Source organism: Neoarius graeffei, chromosome 1 (assembly GCF_027579695.1).
Source record: "Neoarius graeffei isolate fNeoGra1 chromosome 1, fNeoGra1.pri, whole genome shotgun sequence".
NCBI lineage: Eukaryota > Metazoa > Chordata > Actinopteri > Siluriformes > Ariidae > Neoarius > Neoarius graeffei.
This window is the reverse complement of record NC_083569.1, coordinates 78,995,331-79,019,508: the sequence shown is the minus strand read 5'-3', so window position 1 is coordinate 79,019,508 and position 24,178 is coordinate 78,995,331. Positions and strand designations below refer to the sequence as shown.

The window sequence follows — 24,178 nt, the reverse complement described above, 5'->3', positions numbered from 1 at the left end:
TACATTTCCATGCTTTCGTCTTGGTCGCGATCCAAACGAAGCTGAGTGTCTGACGTGTAAAGCAGGCACTTACGTGTCAGCGGCAAATAAAGGTGCCAACGACTTACAAGCGCACATAAGTTGAGCCGAGCATGCAGCGGCAGCGAGGGGTGAGAGGCGCTCATCATCCAAACCCACCCAGTGTTTTGTGAGTAAATGCGGGAGTGCAGCTGCCACTGCAGCAGAGGGTGCCGAGGCTTCTCACACGGTTAAGCACCACGAAAGCTACAGGTCAATGGACTGCACATCTGGCTTGTTAAAACAGGTTTTCACAGATTCCCCAACAGCTCAAAACTTCTCAAGTGCTGAACAAAGACAGAAGCGATTGTAAACGCCGTGACAGCCCCACATTCTGCTGACTTTGCTCTAGAAGCACTTCAAGATATTCCCTACTGTGGCGTGTCTCCTGATGGCAGCAATCACGGAGCAGTGAAAATATTCCCTCTGCTCATTCAGTATTTTGACTGGAAGAACGGTGGCGTGCAAAGTAAATTACTTGAAATTAAAAGCGCCCCAAATGAATCAGCTGACACTATTGCACAGTACATAAAAGACACACTGGAAAAGAATGGGATATTTTCTAAATGTTTACTGGTGACAACTGCAATACAGTGTTTGGAGGAATCCGGCGTAATGAGGACGGGAAGAATGTGTTTGCCAATTTAAAAAAGTCCTTGCAGAACACGGCTCTTATTGGTGTAGGCTGTCCAGCACGTATTCTGAACAACTGTGTTCACCATGGAGCAGACACACTGGATGTTGACATTGAGCACATAATTTTCAAAATTTATCAACATTTCCACATCTACACTGTGCGCACAGAGAGTCTGAAGGAGTACTGTGAGTTTGCTCAAGTTGAATTTAGAACTCTCCAATCTCACAGCAAGACACGATGGCTGTCATTATTCCCAGGGATTGAGAGATTGCTACAGATCCAGCTTTGAAAGCATTCTTTTTTGTCACAGGAAAAGCCACCAATGCAGATCAGGAAGATTTTTGAAGATGAGTTCAGTGAGATTTACCTCTGGCAAATGCATTCACTCGTGTGTATTTCAGTCGCATATCCAAGAGATGGAGAGGGAGAGCAATTCAGTTGTGGAAGTAAAGAGGATTCTGAACAGGGTCCAGAGCATGCTTCATGAACGCAAGATGAACAACTTCATGCCTCTTAAAGTCAAGAGTATGCTGGCACAAAAGCAGAAGGATGGATATGGACAAAGGTGTGACCATTTCAGTGCTCAAGTACAGGACCTGTACAGATGTTCTGACTATATCTAGAGAGATGGATGGCACCCATGGAGGAGTTTTCCACTTATGTGGATGGATCTGAGTGAAATTCCTGACTGGAATGACGTAGAGGTGTGCTGCATCAGGCACCTAGCTGGGAAAGGGGTGGAAATTGATGATTCAAAGTGCTTTGATCAGGTCACCAATCTAAAGAAATTCATTGAGAGAAGTAACAGTGATGCAGACTTCAGTGATCTACTAGCACACCAGAGGTGGACCAAATTCTTTGAAAGATCCAAAAGTGTCGATTTTCATTCAGAGCTGCTTAAGATGGCACAGTTTTGTTTTGTTTTTGCCATACCTGCTCACAATGCAAATGTTGAGCGAATCTTTTCACTGATGCAAGCCCAATGGACCAAAGACAGGAATCGCTTGTCTGTTGATTCACTGAAGGGAATTCTGTGCACACAGTACAATTTCAAGAACATGACCTGCAACGATTTCCATTCCTATTTAATTGGCAATAGACAACTGTTGGGAAAGATTCAGTCATCTGAGAAATACACCCCACGTGAGGGGGACTGAAAAGCCATAGGCCAGTGTAGCCTATTTTTTTTTAATGTTTTATTTTGTGCCCATACAAATAATTATGTTTATGTTAACAAATTGTTATATTTTGTAATTTTTTAGGTTACCATTATTGTTTTATAGAGACAAACATTGAAAACCTTTACTTTATATTTTATATATTACTTTATCACAGCACTGAATGGCACAGAAATGTTTAATTTTGTTTTTGCCCATTTGAAGCAGTGTTTGCACATTTTGAGGCAATGTTTTTTTTTTTCTACGTTAGTGTTGTTAAGGGCCAATAAAGCTAATTTTCATATCTAGTCACCATGTCTGTGGACATATTTGTATTTGAACATGTGATACACTATACCCCCCCCCCCCCCCCCCCCCCCCCACACACACACACACACTCTGAGGTGTCCTCTTTTTCACAAACTCAAATCTGGTCACCCTACTACTAGTGCAGAGGCAGGCTTGCGGACCGACAGTAATCTTCTCATGGACCGGTACCGGTCCATGGCCCATAGATTGAGAAACACTGCCTTAAATCACACACCTTCAACCAATGAACGACCCCAGTAGTATCCTTATTCTCAATCAGTACTTCCTCCTTTCAAATAAAAGGAAATACTTAACAATGTACATTTGTATCTTTTAAACCTTTTAAAACTTATTACACTTTTAATCCATTTATCAAATTATTTTAACCTTTATGAAGTACCCTTTTAAACCATTTTCATCACAGTTTTAACCAAAAAGTAACATATTTACAAATATGCTTTCTATTTTAACATCTATTTATTTTAATGTGTGGGGATTTTAACAGGGTTACATAATACTAACATTCAGGTTAAATGTAGAAAATATAGTCACACTTCCACAGTCTGAAGTTACCTCAGATCATTATCTCATCTCATTCAAACTATGTCTGAGTAATAATACGTATCTGCACCTCACCATGCTACTGTATTAAACGTACATTCACGTCAACTACTGCACAGAGCTTTATAAATGATCTCCCAGAGTTATTAACTTTGACTGGGTCACTGTCAGCCCCTGTAGAACTCGATCAGGCAACTGAATGCTTAGAGTCAACGTTCTGCCATACTTTAGATAATGTAGCTCCACTTAAAAGGAAAATGATCAGAGAGAAAAAATTAGCACCCTGGTATAATGATGACACTTGCACTTTAAAGCAGACCACTCAAAAATTGGAACGTAAATGGCGTCAAACAAAATTGGTAGCATTCAAATTAGCTTGGAAGGAGAGCTTCCTGAAGCATAGAAAAGCTCTTAGTGCTGTGAGATCAACATATCTCTCCTCCCTAATGGAAGATAACAAAAATAATCCTAGATTGCTATTTAATACTGTAGCAAAGTTAACCAGGAATAAGTCCACTATAGACACATGCACACCTGCAGTAGTAGCAACGACTTCATTAATTTTTTTAAAGGTCCCATGGCATGGTGGTTTGTTGATGCTTTAAACGGGCTCGTGGAGGCTTCTGGATGTTATATCCGCAGCCTTTCTTGAAATGAACCCTCGGCACGTAAATATAGCCTCCTGGGAGAAAGCCCCATTTCAGCGCTTTTCCCAGTGCATCGTTTTGCTAATGAGAAGCAGGAGGTGGGGAAGGGTAGAGGGTGGGGGCGGGCCATGGGGGGAGGGGCTTGACCAAGCTGCACGCGCACACATACTCGCTGCTATCAGCACCTGTAGCCACGCTGCTAAGACAAAACCCCGTTCTCCCTCGGACTCCTTTCGTAAACTCAACGTGACACAGAGAACAGAGAGTGAGAGTGTTCAGAGTGGTAGTTTACGAACGTATAATACCCTAGGCTTGAACACGCACTCCATAACCAAAGAGGATAGAAGCAGCAACTACAGCAACATATCGCTTATCCAACAGAAGACATGCATTGCAGAGCAATAGTCAAACATAAGCTCATAAGTTACAGTCAATTTCCAGACTAAACTCAGTTTAACAGAGCATGCTGCATGCGCTTTAGTTTTGTAGCGCAGATTACCTGGCTAACTGCAGGAAGCGGTTAGCTGCACAGCTAATGTAGCCATTGCTAGGCTAACGCACCGATTTTAAAACACGGCAAAATGACCAGTTATACACTTACTTGTTCGGTGTTTGTTGCTGATGCGGCAGGGATGCTTGGTACGGACCCAGGCTTCAGTGACAGTTGATGTGCAAAACCTGCCCTGTACTGTCCCAAGTTGTGGAAACATTCCTCAGGAAAATGCTTCCGACAAACATACACCGTCTTAGGTAGACTCGACGGCGTATTATTGAAGTAAATAAAATTAAGCCACTGCGTCTTCAGGGGCTCTCCCGTCGGCAGTAAAAACAGACTCTTTTCTGTGTTGTCACATCCATGTACAGCGCAATTTCCATGTTTCGCTCGCTTAGGTGATGCCATGTTTGTTGTGTCCTCTATGGTCTCCTCACTACAACTGGGCGGGCAATCCATACAGTGGGTGGGAATCCAGAGGGGGGACGTGGGGATCATCTCCCTTGCTGACGTAGTAAAGGGAAGAGCTTATCAGCGCGCTGTTTTGACGCGCCATTCTCAAATGTTGGGCATAGTTTGGTTTACACATTATGAAATTTCTAGCCACTGGGGTGACTTAAGAAGGTCAAAGGAACTCATTTTAACGTTAAAAAACCTCAGAAAGTGAAAATTTCATGCCATGGGACCTTTAATGACAAAGTTGAAAATATTCTACAAAAAATTCAAACTACTAATTTAAGGTCAGACAATGTAAGTGACCCTGTAGTTAACAGTATAACTGTATCATATCAGCAATTAGAATATTTTACTCCCCTTAGAGAAATTAAATTACTTTCATTAATCTCCGCATCAAAAGCCTCAACTTGTGTACTAGATCCCTTACCTACACATCTATTCAAACAGATAATACCTGAAGTAATTGAACCGCTTCTAAAAATAATAAATTCTTCTCTTTGGATCGGCTATGTACCCAAATCCTTTAAACTAGCAGTTATCAAACCCCTGATTAAAAAACCTGACTTTGATCCCTGTCAGCTGTCCAATTATCGGCCAACATCAAACCTCCCCTTTATCGCCAAGATCCTTGAAAAAGCTGTGGCACAGCAGTTATGCTCATATTTACATAGGAATAACATCCAAGAAATGTATCAGTCAGGAATTAGACCTCATCATAGCACAGAGACAGCTCTGGTTAAAGTAGTAAACGACCTACTGTTGGCTTCTGATCACGGCTGTGTCTGGCTGCTTGTGTTGCTTGACCTTAGTGCAGCATTTGATACCATTGATCATTCCATTCTTCTGGATAGACTAGAAAATGTTGTGGGAGTTAAGGGAACGGCCCTCTCCTGGCTCAGGTCTTATTTAACTGATCGCTATCAGTATGTTGATGTAAATGGTGATTTTTCGAGACATACTGAGGTAAAGTTTGGTGTTCCGCAAGATTCTGTCTTGGGTCCACTGATTTTTTTTCTTGATATATCTTACCTTTGGGTGATATTATTTGTAAACATTACATTAGTTTCCACCGTTATGCTGATGAGACACAGTTGTATGTTTCTGCAAAACCAGATGAGAGACACCAGCTAAATAGACTTGAGGAATGTGTAAAGGACATTAGACTCTGGATGCTTATTAACTTCCTTCTGCTTAACTCTGACAAGACTGAAGTACTTGTATTAGGACCACATGCAGCTAGAAGTAGGTTTTACACATCGATAACATTACCCAGATAGCTTTCTTTCATCTCAGAAATATTGCTAAGATAAAAAAATTTAATGTCACTTCACGAAGCAGAAAAACTAGTTCATGCTTTTGTTACCGCCAGGTTGGATTACTGTAATGCCTTACTGTCTGGATGTTCCAATAAGTGCATAAACAAGCTCCAGTTAGTTCAAAATACAGCAGCAAGAGTCCTTACTAGAACTAGAAAACATGACCCCATCACCCCTGTCTTATCCACACTGCATTGGCTCCCAATCAAATTTCATATTGATTATAAAATATTACTATTGACCTGTGTCTCGCTGGAGTCTCATCACATCGCTCCTGCGGAGGACGGCCCCATATGGACAGTTGAAAGTCACACTTGGAAGACGCTCTGGACACTTACAGTAATGCTTTTATGGCTGAGGACTACAGTTGATTTGCTAACTTTAGGTCTGCAGTTGTCATGAACAATTTTGCACTGAAGTTTCCATCAATAAAGATTTATAACATCAACGAAACTGACTTCATGTTAAAACTGTTAATGTTGTCTGTTGTTGCCCAAATGAGGATGGGTTCCCTTTTGAGTCTGGTTCTTCTCGAGGTTTCTTCCTCATGTCGTCTGAGGGAGTTTTCCCTTGGCACCGTCGCCACAAGCTTGCTCATCGGGGATAGATTAGGGATAAAATTAGCTCATGTTTAAAGTCATTCTGTAAAGCTGCTTTGCGACAATGTTTATTGCTAAAAGCGCTATACAAATAAACTTGACTTGACTTTACCTTCAAAAACTAAAGAGCTTCATTTTAAGTTTGTTCATAATACTGTATATACAGTTAGGTCCATATATATTTGGACACTGACACAAATTTTGGTTTTTTTTTACCTGTTTACTGAAACATATTCAGGTTATAGTTATATAATGGACATGGACATAAAGTCCAGACTTTCAGCTTTCATTTGAGGGTATCCACATTAAAATTGGATGAAGGGTTTAGGAGTTTCAGCTCCTTAACATGTGCCACCCTGTTTTTAAAGGGACCAAAAGTAATTGGACAATTGACTCAAAGGCTATTTCATGGGCAGGTGTGGGCAATTCCTTCGTTATGTCATTCTCAAATAAGCAGATAAAAGGCCTGGAGTTGATTTGAGGTGTGGTGCTTGCATTTGGAAGATTTTGCTGTGAAGAAAACATGTGGTCAAAGGAGCTCTCCATGCAGGTGAAACAAGCCATCCTTAAGCTGCGAAAACAGAAAAAAACCATCCGAGAAATTGCTACAATATTAGGAGTGGCAAAATCTACAGTTTGGTACATCCTGAGAAAGAACGAAAGCACTGGTGAACTCATCAATGCAAAAAGACCTGGATGCCCACAGAAGACAACAGTGGTGGATGATCACAGAATAATTTCCATGGTGAAGAGAAATCCCTTCACAACAGCCAACCAAGTGAACAACACTCTCCAGGAGGTAGGCGTATCAATATCCAAATCTACCATAAAGAGAAGACTGTATGAAAGTAAACACAGAGGGTTCACTGCATGGTGCAAGCCACTCATAAGCCTCAAGAATAAAAAGGCTAGATTGGACTTTGCTAAAAACATCTAAAAAAGCCAGCACAGTTCTGGAAGAACATTCTTTGGACAGATGAAACCAAGATCAACCTCTACCAGAATGATGGAAAGAAAAAAGTATGGCAAAGGCGTGGTACAGCTCATGATCCAAAGCATACCACATCATCTGTAAAACACAGCGGAGGCAGTGTGATGGCTTGGGCATGCATGGCTGCCAGTGGCACTGGGTCACTAGTGTTTATTGATGATGTGACACAGGACAGAAGCAGCTGGATGAATTCTGAGGTATTCAGAGACATACTGTGTGCTCAAATCCAGCCAAACTGATTGGTCGGCGTTTCATAATACAGATGGACAGTGACCCAAAACATAAAGCCAAAGCAACCCAGGAGTTTATTAAAGCAAAGAAGTGGAATATTCTTGAATGGCCAAGTCAGTCACCTGATCTCAACCCAATTGAGCATGCATTTCACTTGTTAAAGACTAAACTTCAGACAGAAAGGCCCACAAACAAACAGCAACTGAAAACTGCTGCAGTAAAGGCCGGGCAGAGCATTAAAAAGGAGGAAACACAGCGTCTGGTGATGTCCATGAGTTCAAGTCTTCAGGCAGTCATTGCCAACAAAGGGTTTTCAACCAAGTATTAGAAATGAACATTTTATTTACAATTATTTAATTTGTCCAATTACTTTTGAGCCCTGAAATGAAGGGATTGTGTTTAAAAAATGCTTTAGTTCCTCAGATTTTTATGCAACCATTTTGTTCAACCCACTGAATTAAAGCTGAAAGTCTGAACTTCAACTGCATCTGAATTGTTTTGTTTAAAATTCATTGTGGTTATGTACAGAACCAAAATTAGAAAAATGTTGTCTCTGTCAAAATATTTATGGACCTAACTGTATCCCTCAGGTAAACTCCTGAGACAAAGATTCACGTTTGATCAAAATAATTGCACATTCTGTGACAATGAAATAGAAAGCATGGATCACGAATTTTTCTTCTGTCTGTATAACGATACCTTTTTGGTGTGACATGTATGATTGGCTCGAAGCAAAAAATCTCTCTTCTTACACAATTTATCAGAAATGAGGTTACATTTGGAATAATAATGGAGGAGCAAGAGACTGAATTTCTCTTAAATATTTTAGTTATTCTGGACAAATGTTACATTCATAAGTGTAAATATATTAAAACAAATCTTATTGATTTTTTTTAGAGAACTATCATATTACAAATCATTAAAATGAATGAAAAATAAAACAGCAGAAATTACTGAATATTATTAATGTATTAAACTTGTTAGACATGACCCCTTAGTTGTGTGTTGTTTTGTTCATTTAACATTGTGTGCTCTTTTTGCTCTTGCCATATATTATTGTACATTTCCTGACTCAATTAAAAAAAAAAACAAATCAGTAAATAGTGGTGTATTTCATGTGGTAGCGCCCCCTAGAGGAGACACACAACTTACAAGAAGTATAAAAGCTTCACACTGCGGAAGCGGCGAGGTCGAACTTCCGGTGTGGATTTGATCCAGAAGTGAAAATCAGCCCGAACAGAATCCTCACAAATCAGATCAAATACATTTATTTTTTTAAAGTCACAGGGTTATACGATAGTACAATGTTTATTTCTCTGTAATGTTTCAGAAATCTCAGTGAAATAAAAATGAAGTAGAAAATTATTGCACATATCACCTTTAATTCAAGGATTTTAACAAAAACATCACAAATATTTAGGAATTACAAACATTTTTACACATTTTCTCCATTTTCACAGGCTCAAAAGTAATTGGACAGACTGAAATGCTTATAAATGTAAGGATTATTTTTAATACTTGGATCATTATCCAGGGGCAGCATGGTGGTGTAGTGGTTAGCACTGTCACCTCACAGCAGGAAGGTCCTGGGTTCGAGCCCAGTGGCTGCTGGGGGGGGGGTTCTGTGTGGAGTTTGCATGTTCTCCCCATGTCTGTGTGGGTTTCCTCCGGGTGCTCCGGTTTCCCCCACAGTCCAAAGACATGCAGGTTAGGTTAACTGGTGACTCTAAATTGACCGTAGGTGTGAATGTGAGTGTGAGTTTGTCTCTATGTATCAGCCCTGTGATGGCCTGGCAACTTGTCCAGGGTGTACCCCGCCTCTCACCCATAGTCAGCTGGGATAGGCTCCAGCTCGCCTGCGACCCTGTAGGACAGGATAAGCGGTTACAGATAATGGATGGATGGATCATAATCCATCTGTACTGAAACTTCAAAGTGAAGATTCTCTTTGGGTTTTTATTTTCAAGTACAGATATAAAATAAGCTTTAAAAAAACAGATACATAACTGACATAATCACACATTTCATTCAATTGTATGATTGTGGAACTTCATTACAATTCAAATATTAATAAAGATCATTTACAGTTCACACTGATATTAAAATGATCAATAAAATTTGTTAAAAGCAGCTGCTGATGTCTGTGTGGATAAAACTGAACAAACATGAGTTTCTCCTTTCAACAAAAATACAAACATTATTCTTGTTTTATTTAGAACTAAAAATGTTCCTTAAAAATACAGTATGACCAAAATAAGTGTTAATCAGGAATAAAATAATTCCACCATGTGATCATGAATGAATGAAGTCTCTATTTGGGCCAAATGCTGCCATCTGCTGGGACAAAGATGAAATGACCTGGCCCACGATCTTCTCCGATAATCACGATAATCTGCAGGAGAAATAAACCACATTATTGTTATTTCATGTGCAGTTTGAATGACTGTATAAATCCACATGAGCAGAGGTGAAGTCAGGGAGGTGGAGACAAACTGCACTGTGATCATATGAGGAACCGCCCCTTTATCAACCCCTACAAAGGGAACAAGGAAGGGACTAAAGTGAAAGTGAAAGCAGTTCCAGCTCACATCGAGAAGAAACCCTTATTTTCACATTAATTTCTGAAATGAACTGCAGGATTTTCACCGAGGCTGAAATATAAGCACAGACAATTCTCACTCCCTGAAAAGAGGCGAGTAAAATAAAGGTATGTTCTTCAGTGAATGTTTTATAGTTCAGAGGTTTTGTCAGTGTGTGATTTATCAGGATAAACTGTACATGTTAACAATGTCAGACAGAGACAGAGTCTCTAACACACTGCTGAAACACTGACACTGAAATACAAGCTGATTATAAGTGTTTTTACTGAGTTTAGTTTAAAAACTGTCTTTAATGATCAGTGATCAACCGAGACAACAAAGCTGAAAAACAGGTTTAAAGGTTGCTGTGTTTTATTAACTGCTCAAAACTAAACTGATTCCAGCATGAACACTGAAATACAAGTTAAAATACAATTATACTTTATACTGTGTGTGTTAGAAGTCCAGAGGTGATCACTGGGTGAAACATAAACACTTATAGAAACATATCAGTCAGTGAGAAACTGTGAATGATCCAGTTCCTGAGCTGAGAGCTGTGAGAATGATCAGTGAAATCCTGTGTTTATTACAATCTAATGAAGATGAGAATGTTTACGTGTGTTTTATCTCACAGTCTAAATGCTTCCAGTGTCATTGCTGAGGTTTAACACTGCAGACAGGCCTGTGGAGTCAAACAGACTAATCAGTAACACCTCATACTGTTACATGTGTGAACTGAATGATGTGATTTCTGACTGAAAAGGTTCAAAACACAGGAGGAAGAAAATGGCTGAATCTTCATCACCAGCAAAAGACAGAAGAAGGAGCAGCATGGATCACCCACGTTCATCATGTAAGTTATACAGCTCATACATGATTGTTTATGTTTATTAATCAGTAATGCAGCAGTAAATTACTGTTTCTATAGTAACAACTAATTCTCAGGGACTTGTACTGCATGGTGGATGAGCTACATCATTTAATGAAGGACTATTATGAAATTTTGGCTGAAATGAAGGATTATAGAAATGATCTCAGTGAATGGTTTCATTGTTTTTCTGGTGACTTTGTGCCACTTTTCAGATCACACTTGTGTTATAATGCAGGAACATCTTAGAAAGCCAGTTATTGATGCTGTATATTGACATTGTGTATCTGTGGAGGATGTTTTAGATTTTATTAGCTGAATATTTAATTACATAAAGATAATTTAATAATTAGATCCATAGTTAAACGCGTCAGAAAATAAACTGTCCTGGAGGAGGATTGTAACGCGAGACAAATCGTGGTCAGGAAACGGGCAACAGTCCAAGAACCAGGGCCCTGTACTACGAAGCGGGTTTTCTGGCTTACCAGGGTAACTTCGAGAGTAACTTGATCACGTGCAGCGTAACTTCCTGATTAACCCATACTACGAAAGTTGGCTATGTTCAAACCGAGGTATGCTGCCATGGCAACTTACGCTGCATCTCAAACCTGCTCGTCTCCGGTTATGTTCTTGGTTAACCTGAGGTTTCCGATTAACCACACCCTTTTTAAACACCACCTCTCCACCGACATTTCCTCTAGAGACAATGCCAGCGTACCTGGATGACCCGTGCGATATCGGAGCGCAGATTAGAGATGGGATTCATGGCTCTTTGATGGGATCCGCACACTGAAAAAAATGATTCTGACCCCTTGTAAATATCACATGTTTTTGTCAGGTTTAATTTAATTTATTTTGATGTATAATTGAATCCACATATATTTTTTAGGTAACAGCTATTAAGACTCAACTGATTCTGACCCCTTGTAAATGTCACATGTTTTTATCTATTGAATCCCACTTGTGTTTATTGGGTAACAGATTCGTGCATGCGTGTTAACGTCAAAGGCGCGTGCTCAACTCCAGTAGAAATGCAGTGCGCATGTGCATTTTCTCATCCACCTGCGGTCCGCGTGAGAAGAGTTTGATAAATCCTTCTAAATGTAGCTGTGCCTTCTGACTTAACTTCGAATTCGTCGGTTGGATTTCTTCACGTTTTTGGTAAGGAAACAATTCATGTGTTTTACATTTTGCTTGAATTAGATAAGATGTGTGTTTAACATCCTTTGGCTAAAGGAGATGTGAGAACAGCGAGGCGAAAAACTTCTTAACCTGTTGGCTAAGCCAGTAACATGAAAGAGCTAGCCTGCTAACGAAAAGTTTCTTGTGCGTCAATGTTCGTAACTCTCCTGTTTCGAAAGTAAATTAGGTTTTATAAATCGATGAAAACGTTTCGTAGGCCTAGAGGCCGAGTTCCAGTAGCGATAGCTTTGTTAATAACAATATTCAACAAGGCGGATCACCGTCTAATCGGCCACTCTGGCAATTAACTGAAGAATCCTGAAGTGTATAATGTGCAAATCAAGCTTTTCTTTGCATGCATGCGGCCTGCTGTTGCATTTTACTCGTGTCTGCTCTTGCATTTCTTTTAAAATGCGTTTTACTCGTTTTACTTGTGTGAAATGCAAGAGCACGCGCGAGTAAGGATGCATGCATGCAAATTGCAAAGACACAATGCAAGATCTGGCGCGAGTAAGGAGGCACGATGCATGCAAAAAGACAGTGCAAGAGCAGGCGCGAGTAAGGACTTATGCATGCATTGAGAGGATTGGCTTTTATTTGGATGCTCTACATTTAAGAATTATTCATTCGGTCATTATTAACAAAGGCATCGCTAGCCTAACGTCTCTTCAAACTCTCTCTTTTTTTCTCTATCTAGTTTATTTGCCAGGGTTAAACTGACATTTAAGAAATTCTGAAATTCTTTAGCATTACAGGCAAACATGGTAAGTTTGGGCAAGGCCATCTTAAGTGCATATTCTTGTTGCCCATGTGTTTTAAAGGTAGACTATGTAACATATTTACCGGTTTATTTTCAGAATTCGTGCTGCTCATTCACAAATGAGTACTTACCACCACCATCAAATTCTAAGTATTATGACTGGGAAAATGACACTTTTCATACATGAAAAGCTGGCTCTTCATGTCTGCCATTTTGCTTTTCCAGTAATATACATTTTTAGCTGCAAAACATCTTGTATTTTGGTCATACTAGTAAATTAGTTTATTACTTCATGTTCATGAGAAGATCTAATTTGGGAATGGGCAGCACAGTTGCAATGAGCAGCACAGCTGCAATACCTACTCTGACCACAATCCTACATGGTGCACCTACAAGACTTGTCATGCTCGCTTTCACTTGTTGAGGATCACAAAAATGCCTTGGAGTCAGATGTCACCCACTATATGTTCCCATCATGTATGTAGCTTTGGTGTAATTAATTTGAAGGACTATGTGGAGACGCCTACTCCAGTCACACAATTAATACATACATTAGATGTTTGAGGACAGCATGTACATGACAGACTACCTGTCTCTTTTGTGAAATGTTTTAAAGTGAATTTACGGTTTTATTACTTTTCGGGTATGGGGTAGAACTTCACTATTCCTGACTGATTTATTTGCTTGTGTATCCCATACAGTTTGGTTTGGCAGTCTGGCCTGTCATAGTCTGTCCATATTCCTGTCTGGCTGTAAGTATGGTTTCTACCTAAGCTTTGTCAACAGGGCACCTGCACTTAACATGAGTGCTTCACCTTTTTTATGTACACCATATTACCAAAAAATATTAGCTTACCTGCCTGGTCAAAATTTCTATAGACACTTCCCAAACTTGTGGACAGCCTTCACAGAGGAGTTGAAGTTGTAATAGCTGCAAAAGCTATGGCATCATATTGAACCCTATGGGGTTTGGAATGGGATGGCACTTAAGTTCATGTGTGAGTCAAGGCAGGTTAGCAAATACTTTGGCAATATAGTGTATGAAAGTCATCATGAATACTTAGGAACAATCGTGGGAATTACTCATACAAAGGTTAGCATTTGTGAGTGGGCACCATATATTACTACTAAGAAAATGGCACACTAACTTTTAATATGAACAATTTTGCCTGCAGATCAAAGTCTGGAGTGACTTGTAATCACTTATCAGGGACGTCACACTTGCAGCATATAATAATTTAATTTTTTTGTTTGTCTTTTTCCTTCAGGACATCCTCATCTGACTGGTGAACGTAAATTATCATCATCGGGAGAGACTTGCTTCGGTATGTCTATTCAACAGACAAACTTTTTACGTTATGCTGCACGTCTCAGCTGTACAGTGTCATCTGTCATTATTTAGGAGTAACCAAGGTTGTTCGTCATTTGGGGGTTAATCTCTTTATAGGACCATTATGGCAGTGCTTATTCGAGTTGTTCACTGTAGGGCTTTATGAAAGTGAAGTTGAAATGGATGTACTTATCCCTTAAAAGTTTGAAAGTCTAAGTAATGTTTTCTTTTTCCCCCCTTTCCTCTCTGTTTGTCTAGTTCATGTGGCAGTGTAAAGACTGTGGCATTGAAGTGTCTCGGAAATCAGAAATTCTTAAACATTACAGAATCTCACACGGCCATTTGGGGCGAGGTCATTGTTTTAAGTGTGTTTATTCTGATTGCCCGTGCACTTTTAAGACCTGGAATGCACTTCGTACACACTTGTCGAGAATTCACACCACAGTAGGGAAATCAAACGTAGTTAGGCCTATTACATTTTCCTGTAATTTATGTGGCTCTGGTGAACTTGGAACAGAACGTGATTATTTTTTGCATATTGGCCAACATCTGAGAAACAATGAAACGGTTACTTGTATGTTTAAAGGGTGTGAATACAAAACCAATGTATACTGCACATTTAAGTCTCACAGATTTCGCAAGCACAATCCACATTCTTTTGTAGATTATAAAGATGGCATTGTAAAAGGAATCGTTGAAGCTGAAACTAGAGAGCCAGGTGTTTCAAACAGGGAAGAGTTGTGTTTTGACGGTCAGACTGATGTTCATTCAGACTCATCAAAGGATAATTCGGAGATAATAGAACAAAGAGTTGCAAGAGTGTTATTAAAGCTTGAAAATATTTTTCAAGTACCAAGTGCTGCAGTTGATGAATTACTGGAAGAATTTCAATATTTGTTGAACAAAGCATCTTTACATAATACAAGAAATGTGTTGCATGAAACACTGAACCGTTACAAGCTGCAAGTTGACCAGTCAATCATTGATGAACTTGCATCTGCTCTTTGTTCATCTAATCCTGTATACAAGTCAATTGGTGAAGGTTGTCCTTTGTCAACATCCTTCAAGCGCAAACAATACTACAAAGACAATTTTAAAGTTGTGGAACCAATTGAATATACCTTGGACGCTAAGGGTAAAAGAACACTGCAGTATGTTCCAATATTGAACTTTTTACAGCAGCTGTTCACTGACTGTCACATTCTTAACCAAGCATTAGATAGCCATCTCTTATCAGGTAGCGGAGAAGGGGTATTCAAGTCTTTTCGTGATGGTGCTTTTTATAAGCATAATCATTTTTTGTCAGGAGGTGAGTTGCGAGTGTTATTGAATTTATATGTAGATGATTATGAAATCTGTAATCCGCTTGGCACGTCGCGCAAAAAGCACAAGATCTTTGCTGTTTATTGGAATCTCAGTAATTTACCTCCAGGTAGCCATTCCTCGTTGACTTCAATTTATTTGGCCCTACTCTGCAGATCAGATGATGTGAAGGAATATGGCTATGAACGGGTCCTACAGCCCTTGTTAAGGGATCTTGTGATTTTGGAAAGCCAGGGTATTTTTATTGCAAATCTTGGAGAGTTTGTGAAGGGCACAATTCAGTGTGTCATAGCCGACAATTTGGGAGCACACAGTATTGCTGGATTTATTGAGAGTTTTGCAGGTGAATACATTTGCCGGTTTTGTGTGGCACACAAGTCAGAAATTCAGGAGAAAGAAGTGAGTTCAGGTGCATTTACTCTTCGAAGCAAAGTAACACATGAGACGCATATGAAGTCCGCACAGGACAGTGGAAATCCATGTTACGGTGTTAAAAGGGGCTGTGTTTTCTCTGCACATCTTTCTCATTTTGATGTCTGTACTGGGTACCCTCCAGATCTTGCTCATGATGTCTTTGAAGGCATAGTACCAGTTGAGTTGGCACACTGTCTCAGCCTGTTCATTTCAAAGAAATATTTCACTCTTGACAAGCTTAATGAGTTGATTCTGAATTTTCCCTACAAGTGGACAGACAAGAGTAGCCGTCCCCATGGTATCCCAAGGACCTTCACACTGAAGAAAAGCATTGGTGGAAATGCCCATGAAAATTGGAGTCTTTTGAGGTTTCTCCCATTTGTGGTTGGACATTTGGTGCCATCAGATGAGCCAGCCTGGCAGGTCATTTTGGATCTTAAAGACATTGTCGAACTAATTGTTGCATCAGTGCACACAACACAATCCATTGCTTTCCTTGAGGCCAAGATTTGTGAACATAGAAATAGATTACGAGAGGTGTTTCCGGATGTAAGGCTGCTGCCAAAGCATCATTTTGTGGAGCATTATCCACAGATGATAAAATGTTTTGGTCCACTCGTTGGGATGTGGACGTTGAGGTTTGAAGCGAAGCATAGCTTTTTTAAGCAGGTGGTTCGTCACACACGTTGCTTCAAAAACATTCTCCTTTCCCTGGCAGTGAAGCATCAGTTTATGATTTCGTATCACTTGGATTCAATTGAAAGGTCTAATTTAACTGTTTCAAGTGTGTCCACTGTCCCTATTGAGATTTTGCATCAGGATGTACAGAAAGCATTGCAGCTAAAATATCCTGATATCACTCACATTCAGCTCACAAAGAATGCGTCTGTTAATGGGGTGAATTACAGGCAAGGTATGATTATGGTTCATGGCTCTGTTGATGGGTTGCCAAAGTTTGCAGAGGTGGTGCAGATGGTCGTTTTGGAGAAAAGCTTAAGCTTTATTGTTAAGGAGTTTGGTGCTTGGTATTGGGAGCATTTTAGGGCGTTTGAGTTGTGTCCTACATCTGAAATCTTCCTCATTCCACTTTGTGACATGTTAGACCAGTACCCCTTGGCAGATTACAGGGTTGCAGGCAGGCGAATGGTGACATTGAAAAGATTCATATCTATACAAGGTCAGATTGTTCTGTAAATTGTTCTGTTCGTGTTCCATGAAATAATACTCATACACTTCAAATGGTAACAAGAGGCTTTTTAATGTTTTTACTTATTATTTTGCTTTCAAATATACAGCAGAAAACCTCGTGCTACCATTTGTAATATGTTTCACAGCCCCTTCATTCAGAGCCTCCATTATAAATTTATTACCAAAGTGATGATGACAAAGTCTTCACCTTTCTGACGCTTTGATGTCATGGCAATATAATTATGAAATTGAACTTTTTCCAGCAAATTGGTTGAATTGCCAGCAAAGCCATCTGCATGAAAGGGCAATGGAAAACCATTAACAAATAAATTGTTCCTGTTTCACAGTTCATAGAAACAGACATCCTTAGAGTATGTAGGATTGTGTCTACAGTTGGCATTGCAACTCTGCTGCTCTCTTCATGAATATTTGTGAAGTAATTGAACTAATATTTACTGCTCTGGCCAAAACACAGTAATTTTGCAGCATAAAATGTCTTCAAAATGATGACATGGAGAAGATCTGCAATTTTCTCAGTCACAATAGCCATAGACACTTACAAATTGATCTGGGTGGAAAATACTAATGAAAACATTTGTGATTAAGCAGTATACATTCTGAAGTAAACTGCCAAAAGTATTACATATTCTTTAAAGGTGCAGTGTGCGTTTTTACTAGTTCATTTCCAGAATTCATGCTTCCCTTTAACAAATGTTACCTTTTTCACAAATGCTTACCACCACCACCAAATTCTATGTAGTCATTATAGCTGTAAAAATTGCACTTTTCATACATGATGAATGGGGATGTTCTCCATTGTCCACCATTACGAATTTTTAGAAATTGGCATTTTAGCTGGAAAACATACTGTATTTTGGTCATTCTACTAAAAATTAGTTTATTTACTAAATATTCGCAAAAAGACCAAATGTGGCAGTGGGGAGCCTAAGTCTCCACCCGTTCTGGACGGCTCATGGGGCCGAGGAAGTTAAAATTTGACCGGGCTGACCAAACTTATTTTCCGATCCACACTGCTTTCCCACCTTGATCACACATGCTGTACCTCAGAATTAATGATGACCAATGGTGTGATTGTCCACTTTACCTGTCAAGTTGTTTTTTTTTGAGCTGTGTGTGCGCAAAGCTACATAATTATTTGTACTACACAAGAGAAGGTGTATGTCTGATGTGCAGCCACTTAAAATGTAAGTTCACTATTTTTGACATAAGGCCCTGTTTTTAGGTAGTCTGGGATGAAATAAGGTGGTTCTGATCAAAATTTGGGCATTTGCTGCTGAACCGAGCATTTTAGGTATCTGTGGTACTCCCCCACCCCAGAACAGTACCACAGAAACCTAAAATGCTCAGCTCAGCAGCCATCGTTCAAATTTTGATTAGAACCACCTTATTTCATCCCAGACTACCTAAAAACAGGGCTTCATGTCAAAAATGATGGACTTGTTCTGGCTGCACGTCTTTAGCCTCGGTTCATGTCAATGACCTGAGGCGCATGTTGTCATTACATTTCTCGCACAAAAACTAAAATAACGTTTCTTGCCAGCTAAAAATGTGGTCTTCCTACGCCAATCCACATATGTTTATTTCGCTGCCATCATATGTGAAATCCGGCCCAGATGTGAAACGGAATCAGAATTTAGCTTGACTCGCTCCATTCACTTCCATTCAAAACATTTTTGAGTTAAGGCCCCATAGACCGGAAGTAGAAGGGTGTGACTTCCCCATGGGCATCACATTTTAAATTAACAGTAGTTGCAATACCTACAATGGCCACACTCTTATACACTGCAACTTTAAGTAAGATTCTTGCATGATATTAATTACCTTTTTTTTTTTGTCCTTTTTTCAGATTAAAATATGCAGATGCCAATGATGTTGAGGGTTGTTGTTGATGAGGGAGACTACCGTAGGCTTGAACTAGACCCAGTGCCAACAAATCTGACCAAGCTGTATGACACAATTCGACAAGCATTTGGGATATCTAGAGATTTTCGTATTCAATTCAAGGACCCAGTGTTCAACGATGAATATATGAACATTACTTCAATAATGGACCTACAGGACAGAAGTACAATTAAGTTGGTCTATATTGGTGATGTGTCCACTGCCTCATGGTCTACAGGTCCCTCAACACACAATGTGCCCTCTACGTCATGGTCTCCAGTAGAACGAAGCAGTAGCCAAAGCGCTGCTAGTGTGTCCTCACAGTCATCAGACACAGATGACACGGTAATCCTATCTCATTCAGACTCAGAACTGAGAGAATGTCCATGGCCACGTGAATTCCCTATTCCGCGGTTTCCTTACAATGTGGAGTTACAGCTTCAACGCGGAAATGAGTGCTTCAGAGAAACTGGATCTCTGCTGAATATTACTCCAGGCCTCAAGACTGACATCATGGAGAAGCTAGCTGAGGAGATTTTTAGTTACACTGCATACCCAAGAAATAACCAATTTGACGATGTAGCAGCAGCACTCGTAAAAAAATTCCCCTGTTTGAAAGATCATTCTGCTTGTGGATACTACGCCTGGATGATTAGCCTCAAATATAAGATGGCAAATCACAGAACAAAAATGAGAGCGATTGGCTGTCCAGAAGTGACAATAAATTCTCTCAAAAACAAGTCTAAGGATGACTGTCTCCCAGCCAAAAACGTGAAGAAGGCCAGGAAGGCTGAAGTAAACTACTGTCCCTCAAACCCTGCTGGTGAAACTGATGAAAGCCTAGAAAAGCTCCGAGTTGAACTGCTCAATGATGTTGAGCAAAGGGACCGTACACAGCTGGTGAAAGAGAAGATGTCCAGAACCTTCGCTTTCAGAAGAAAGGAGGTGGTACACGGAACTCCATCTGCTGCTGAGTTCAAAGCCAGGTGGCCTGCACTTTTCTGTGCTGGTGAGGTAGGCACATGCTTTTTTTTAAATTTTATTTTTTATCGCCATTGTACTTGTTGGTATATAATCTTGGCTTTCACCTTTTTCGCCATTTTATTAATCTTATTGTATCAATGACTTAGCATGGTCCTTGTCTTCTTGATCTTTTTTGTGTACAACAGTTGCAGGCAGAGTTCCAACGCATCACAACATTGCCACTCATGTCTACTTTCATGGCAAAGCTGGACAGCTGTCTACCTCAGCTGACTTCTGTACTCCGCAAAAAGGGAGGCATTCCTGGCCAGAAACTAGCCAAACATGTGACAGTCTTGACGGAGGTAAATTTATGTGTACTGTTCTATATTTATCATTAATCTAGTAGCATTACGTGGTGCCTACCCCCTTCTGTATATTTCTCTTTACCACGTCTCTCGATCCTGTACATCTTTCTACAAAGCAGCAGATTGTAAAGGTTGTCTCTTGGGAAAGTTGCATCTCACAATTGTGGCAAGTTTGTGGGTGATGTATGTCTTGCAAGGAGGGGAGGGGAGCATTTATGATCTTCCAAGCTGTGTTCGCAATATGCTGCAAGGCTCTGCTGTTGTCAGTGCAGCTCCCGCTCCGTTCAGTGATTCAGCTGGACAAGACGCTCTCAAAGGTCCCCCTGTCGGGGGTTATGGGTGGTGGGGCACTGGCGTGCTACAGGGTGCGTAGGAATGGGAGGCACTGCTGGGCTTTCATGCCCAGTAATGTGTTTGTGGTCCAGGAGAGAATCTGCTCACTGTACTCATTGTGCTGCTGTCTCCACAGCATCACCATCAATGTGATGAATTTTACCAGGTGGTTGGTACTGTAGGTTGCTTTGTGTTGCTTTGGTGTGTCAGCAGGGTGAAGAGCAGAGGGCTAGTGGTGCTCCTGTACTTAGCGTGACGGTGCTCTGGGGGTTGTTGCTGGCAAATACTGCTTATGGTCTCTTGCTGAGGAAGTCTAGTAGCCAGTGGCAGAGGAAGGTGTTGAGGCCATGCTTGTCCACTGCAGACACTGTTGGTATTATGGTGGTCAATGCTGAACTTTAGGCGATGAACAGCATTGAGTGGTTTTCCTCCAGCTGAGTGAGTGCAGGGTGAACAGCAGAACAGAGCATCCTATGTGAAGTGTCAGGCCCTGTTCGTGAACAGGAAGGTAATCGTTGAAACTGGAGGGGACGATGGCTTGATCCAGTGTGCTGCGTTAAAGCTATCAGTGAATGTGTAGGAGCCATTTTTGTGTTTTGTAAAAATTTTGATTTAGTTGCTGGAACCTGTAAAGAAAAGCTTTTATGTTGGATATAGATACTTACCTGATGGATTCGGTTACCTGTCATGTTTTGTTTATCATCTTTATATACTTACCTCTTTTGTTTATACACTTACCTTGTTGAAATACTCCCCTCTTCTGTTTTATATACTTACCTTGTTTATATACTTACCTTATATATCTAGACCTAAGTCCCCCTGTCTTGCCATCCTACTTGTCAAGCGATTTGAATGGTACTGTGAACTCCTCCCTCCATGCACATTGGTAGTACGACTCACAGATTGCAATTAATGGGTACACTCGCAGGTGCATGGCAGACAAAGTGTGGGTAAGAGTTTTTTTGACAGCATAGTTTTGTGCTCTGTTTAGTTTTGTTTCTTTTGTTGGAAAAAATGGAAAGTCAACCGGACTGAACAATAAATGGACATCTTGTTTTATTTCACTCTACGTTTGTGCTTCATCTGGAATGCGCGTCTTAAGAAGTTTTCCTTGTAATGTACAAAAAAAACCTTCAGATCGCTCAGCAGAGGGGGTTTGCAGCTTCATCATGGCACAGGCTTGTATTCAGTAATAGGTTAGATGCCCTACCATAATCGTCGTGCACGTCAGCAGCCTGTGGACATCCCCTGATAGTCATAGCTTCTAGTTGTCCCGAGTAATTTTGTGTGCCTTACCTCATGAATGCACTTCATGCTAAGTTGTGGTGTCTGTGTCTTCTCCTTAATGTTTTTCGTTGTGGGTGGATTCACGCGGGCAGTAGCAGGACTGTTTCATGATCTGATAACCTAATTTGAGGGAGACGTGCTGCTTTCTAGGCTTCTTTGTGGGATATAAACCATGTCCAGTCTGTTTCCTTTTTTGAGCATTGTATTACTGAATATATGTATGTGTTTTCGGAGTACCATGTTGTGTGTATACTAGCCCCTTCAAGGTTATCACAGGTTGAAAATATTACATTGCAAGGTGTGTTTTTTTTTTTTTTTTTTTTTTCCATTTTTTATGTATTTGTTCTGTAAAATTTGATTTGGTTTACTAATTTTCATCCTTCTACACAGACTACCAGTCCCATTAGTCAGAAGAGGTCAGCTGCCTTGAAGTCATTATGCATCTACTTGGGCGAGAAAGATGAAGATCTCATCCGGGAGTATATGGTAAGCCACTTTATTCATTGCCATCACATGCCGTCTTAAAGGGGTATACCACTATTTTAGGGCTAAATACGATTAAAATCGTTGCCCTGGGTTCAATGTCTAACAATACATTGCAATACATTTTTGTGTGTGTGTGTGTGTGTGTGTGTGTGTGTGTAATCAACTGGTAAAGTTTCATGGCGATATCTGCAAGTTTAGCCTATTCACCTGCAGTGTCTCGACTTTATCCCCCCCCCCCACCCCCAGGACATCCAAGGACTTGATATCGAGAGGGAATTCCGCAAGCAACCCATGGGCATCTACCTTATCTGCAAAGACGGGGGAGATGCTGGAGACCACGAAGATATTGGGATCCATGTGGAGGGCACTATTGTCCTCGACAACATTGCCAGTGAAGCACAGGCCTGTGTTTTCATGTTTGCAATAATATATGTCATGAACATGGCATATCCATGTGAGCTCAGGTACTTTTATGAGTTTGTCCAGAAAGTGCTCATGGAGATGGATCGGGAGCGAGTCTCCCCAAGAGTTTATGGACTAAAACACAAATTGGATGCTGCGCTGTAAGTTTTTTTTTTGTTGTTGTTGTTTTTTTTTTGGGGGGGGGGATTTCAATTGCAGAGTTTCAGTTCAAGTTTAGAGATACTTTGAGGGACTTTTTTATTTATTTTTTATTATTATTACTATGGGGAACATTTCAGTTCAGAGTGCCCTCTCCACTGGGACTACAATGTACACACAAGCCTTGCTGACCCTGCCTGGTTCATCCCAACACAGGCCTGACCCGCACTGAAGAAAACGGGGTAAAAATACAGTACAGTCCCATTTCCCCCAGGTTGCTGCACAGCTGTGTAGGAGAGTGTAGACATACAGGGAAGAGAGAGAGAGACGGTAGAGAGAGAGGAAGAGAGGGATAAAGTAAGTAGGGAGAGATGGAGTGAGTGAGTGGCAGAGTGTGAGGGAGAAAGTGTAAGTAAGTAGGGAGTGAGAGCGATGGGAAGTGGGAGAAAGTAAGTAGGGAGAGAGAGTCAGGAGAGCTGTGAGGGGATGTTCAGAATGGAAGACGGGGCAAACGAGTCAAAGGAAAAAAGAGGAGCACAGTTCAGCACTTAAAGTTGATGTCAAGTTGTCATAGATCAAGATGTCAATCATGCTCCAGTGTTTTGTTTAATATGGAGGTTTTTTGTCACAAAAGTGAAATATCTTGGAAACAAAGTGATTCTCTAAAACAAAGATTGGATGTTCTTGATGTGTTTTTTCCCCCCCAAGAGAAAATAAAGTTAACATTGCCAGTACTTGGTTTGTTTTGTTGGTTACATTTATTAAAGGTTAATCGCAGATTACATTTATTGAAGGTTAATCGCAGGAATGTTTTAAAGGTAGTTCCTAACAATTCAAACATCCCTTCGCAATATTATCGTGGCTTTTACTTTTCATTATTGTATTGCTTCCAACTGCATATGGATATTGGCAGGGCTCGCACACCTTAAACATAATTAATTGGCAGGGGGAGCTTTTCAATCCATCGCTTTCATTTTGCAGAATAAGTGTTACACTGCTTCTTTACCATTTCATCACTTTATTTTGGCTTACAGACTCAGCAAGTCAGAATAAAGTGGTTAAATGGTAAAGACGCAGTGTTGCGGTCTTCCTTTCCAAACTGAATTGGGCGTTAAACCATTGTATTGTTTGGAATATACACAATTGCATGTGGTATACAATAAATAAATGTAATTAAAGCCAT

The 24,178-nt window shown here is 40.3% G+C and overlaps 1 protein-coding gene across 3 annotated transcripts; it reads left to right on the top strand.

Moving 5' to 3' along the window:
- The first annotated feature begins 10,010 nt into the window (after positions 1-10,010).
- On the top strand, positions 10,011-23,729 carry LOC132893502 (uncharacterized). 3 transcript variants are annotated; one of them, XM_060932807.1, is made up of 9 exons: positions 10,011-10,161; positions 10,797-10,886; positions 11,883-12,062; positions 13,545-13,595; positions 14,112-14,168; positions 18,966-20,014; positions 20,170-20,325; positions 22,339-22,434; positions 22,681-23,729. In XM_060932807.1, the coding sequence occupies exons 6-9, from the start codon at positions 18,974-18,976 to the stop codon at positions 22,999-23,001; spliced, it is 1,614 nt and encodes a 537-aa protein (XP_060788790.1). In that variant the 5' UTR covers positions 10,011-10,161; positions 10,797-10,886; positions 11,883-12,062; positions 13,545-13,595; positions 14,112-14,168; positions 18,966-18,973; the 3' UTR covers positions 23,002-23,729. The 3 variants fall into 3 exon arrangements, with proteins under 3 accessions (XP_060788790.1, XP_060788702.1, XP_060788749.1); XM_060932719.1 differs by lacking the exon at positions 11,883-12,062; XM_060932766.1 differs by lacking the exons at positions 10,011-10,161; positions 11,883-12,062 and having other exon boundaries at positions 10,769-10,886.
- The last annotated feature ends 449 nt before the right edge of the window (positions 23,730-24,178 follow it).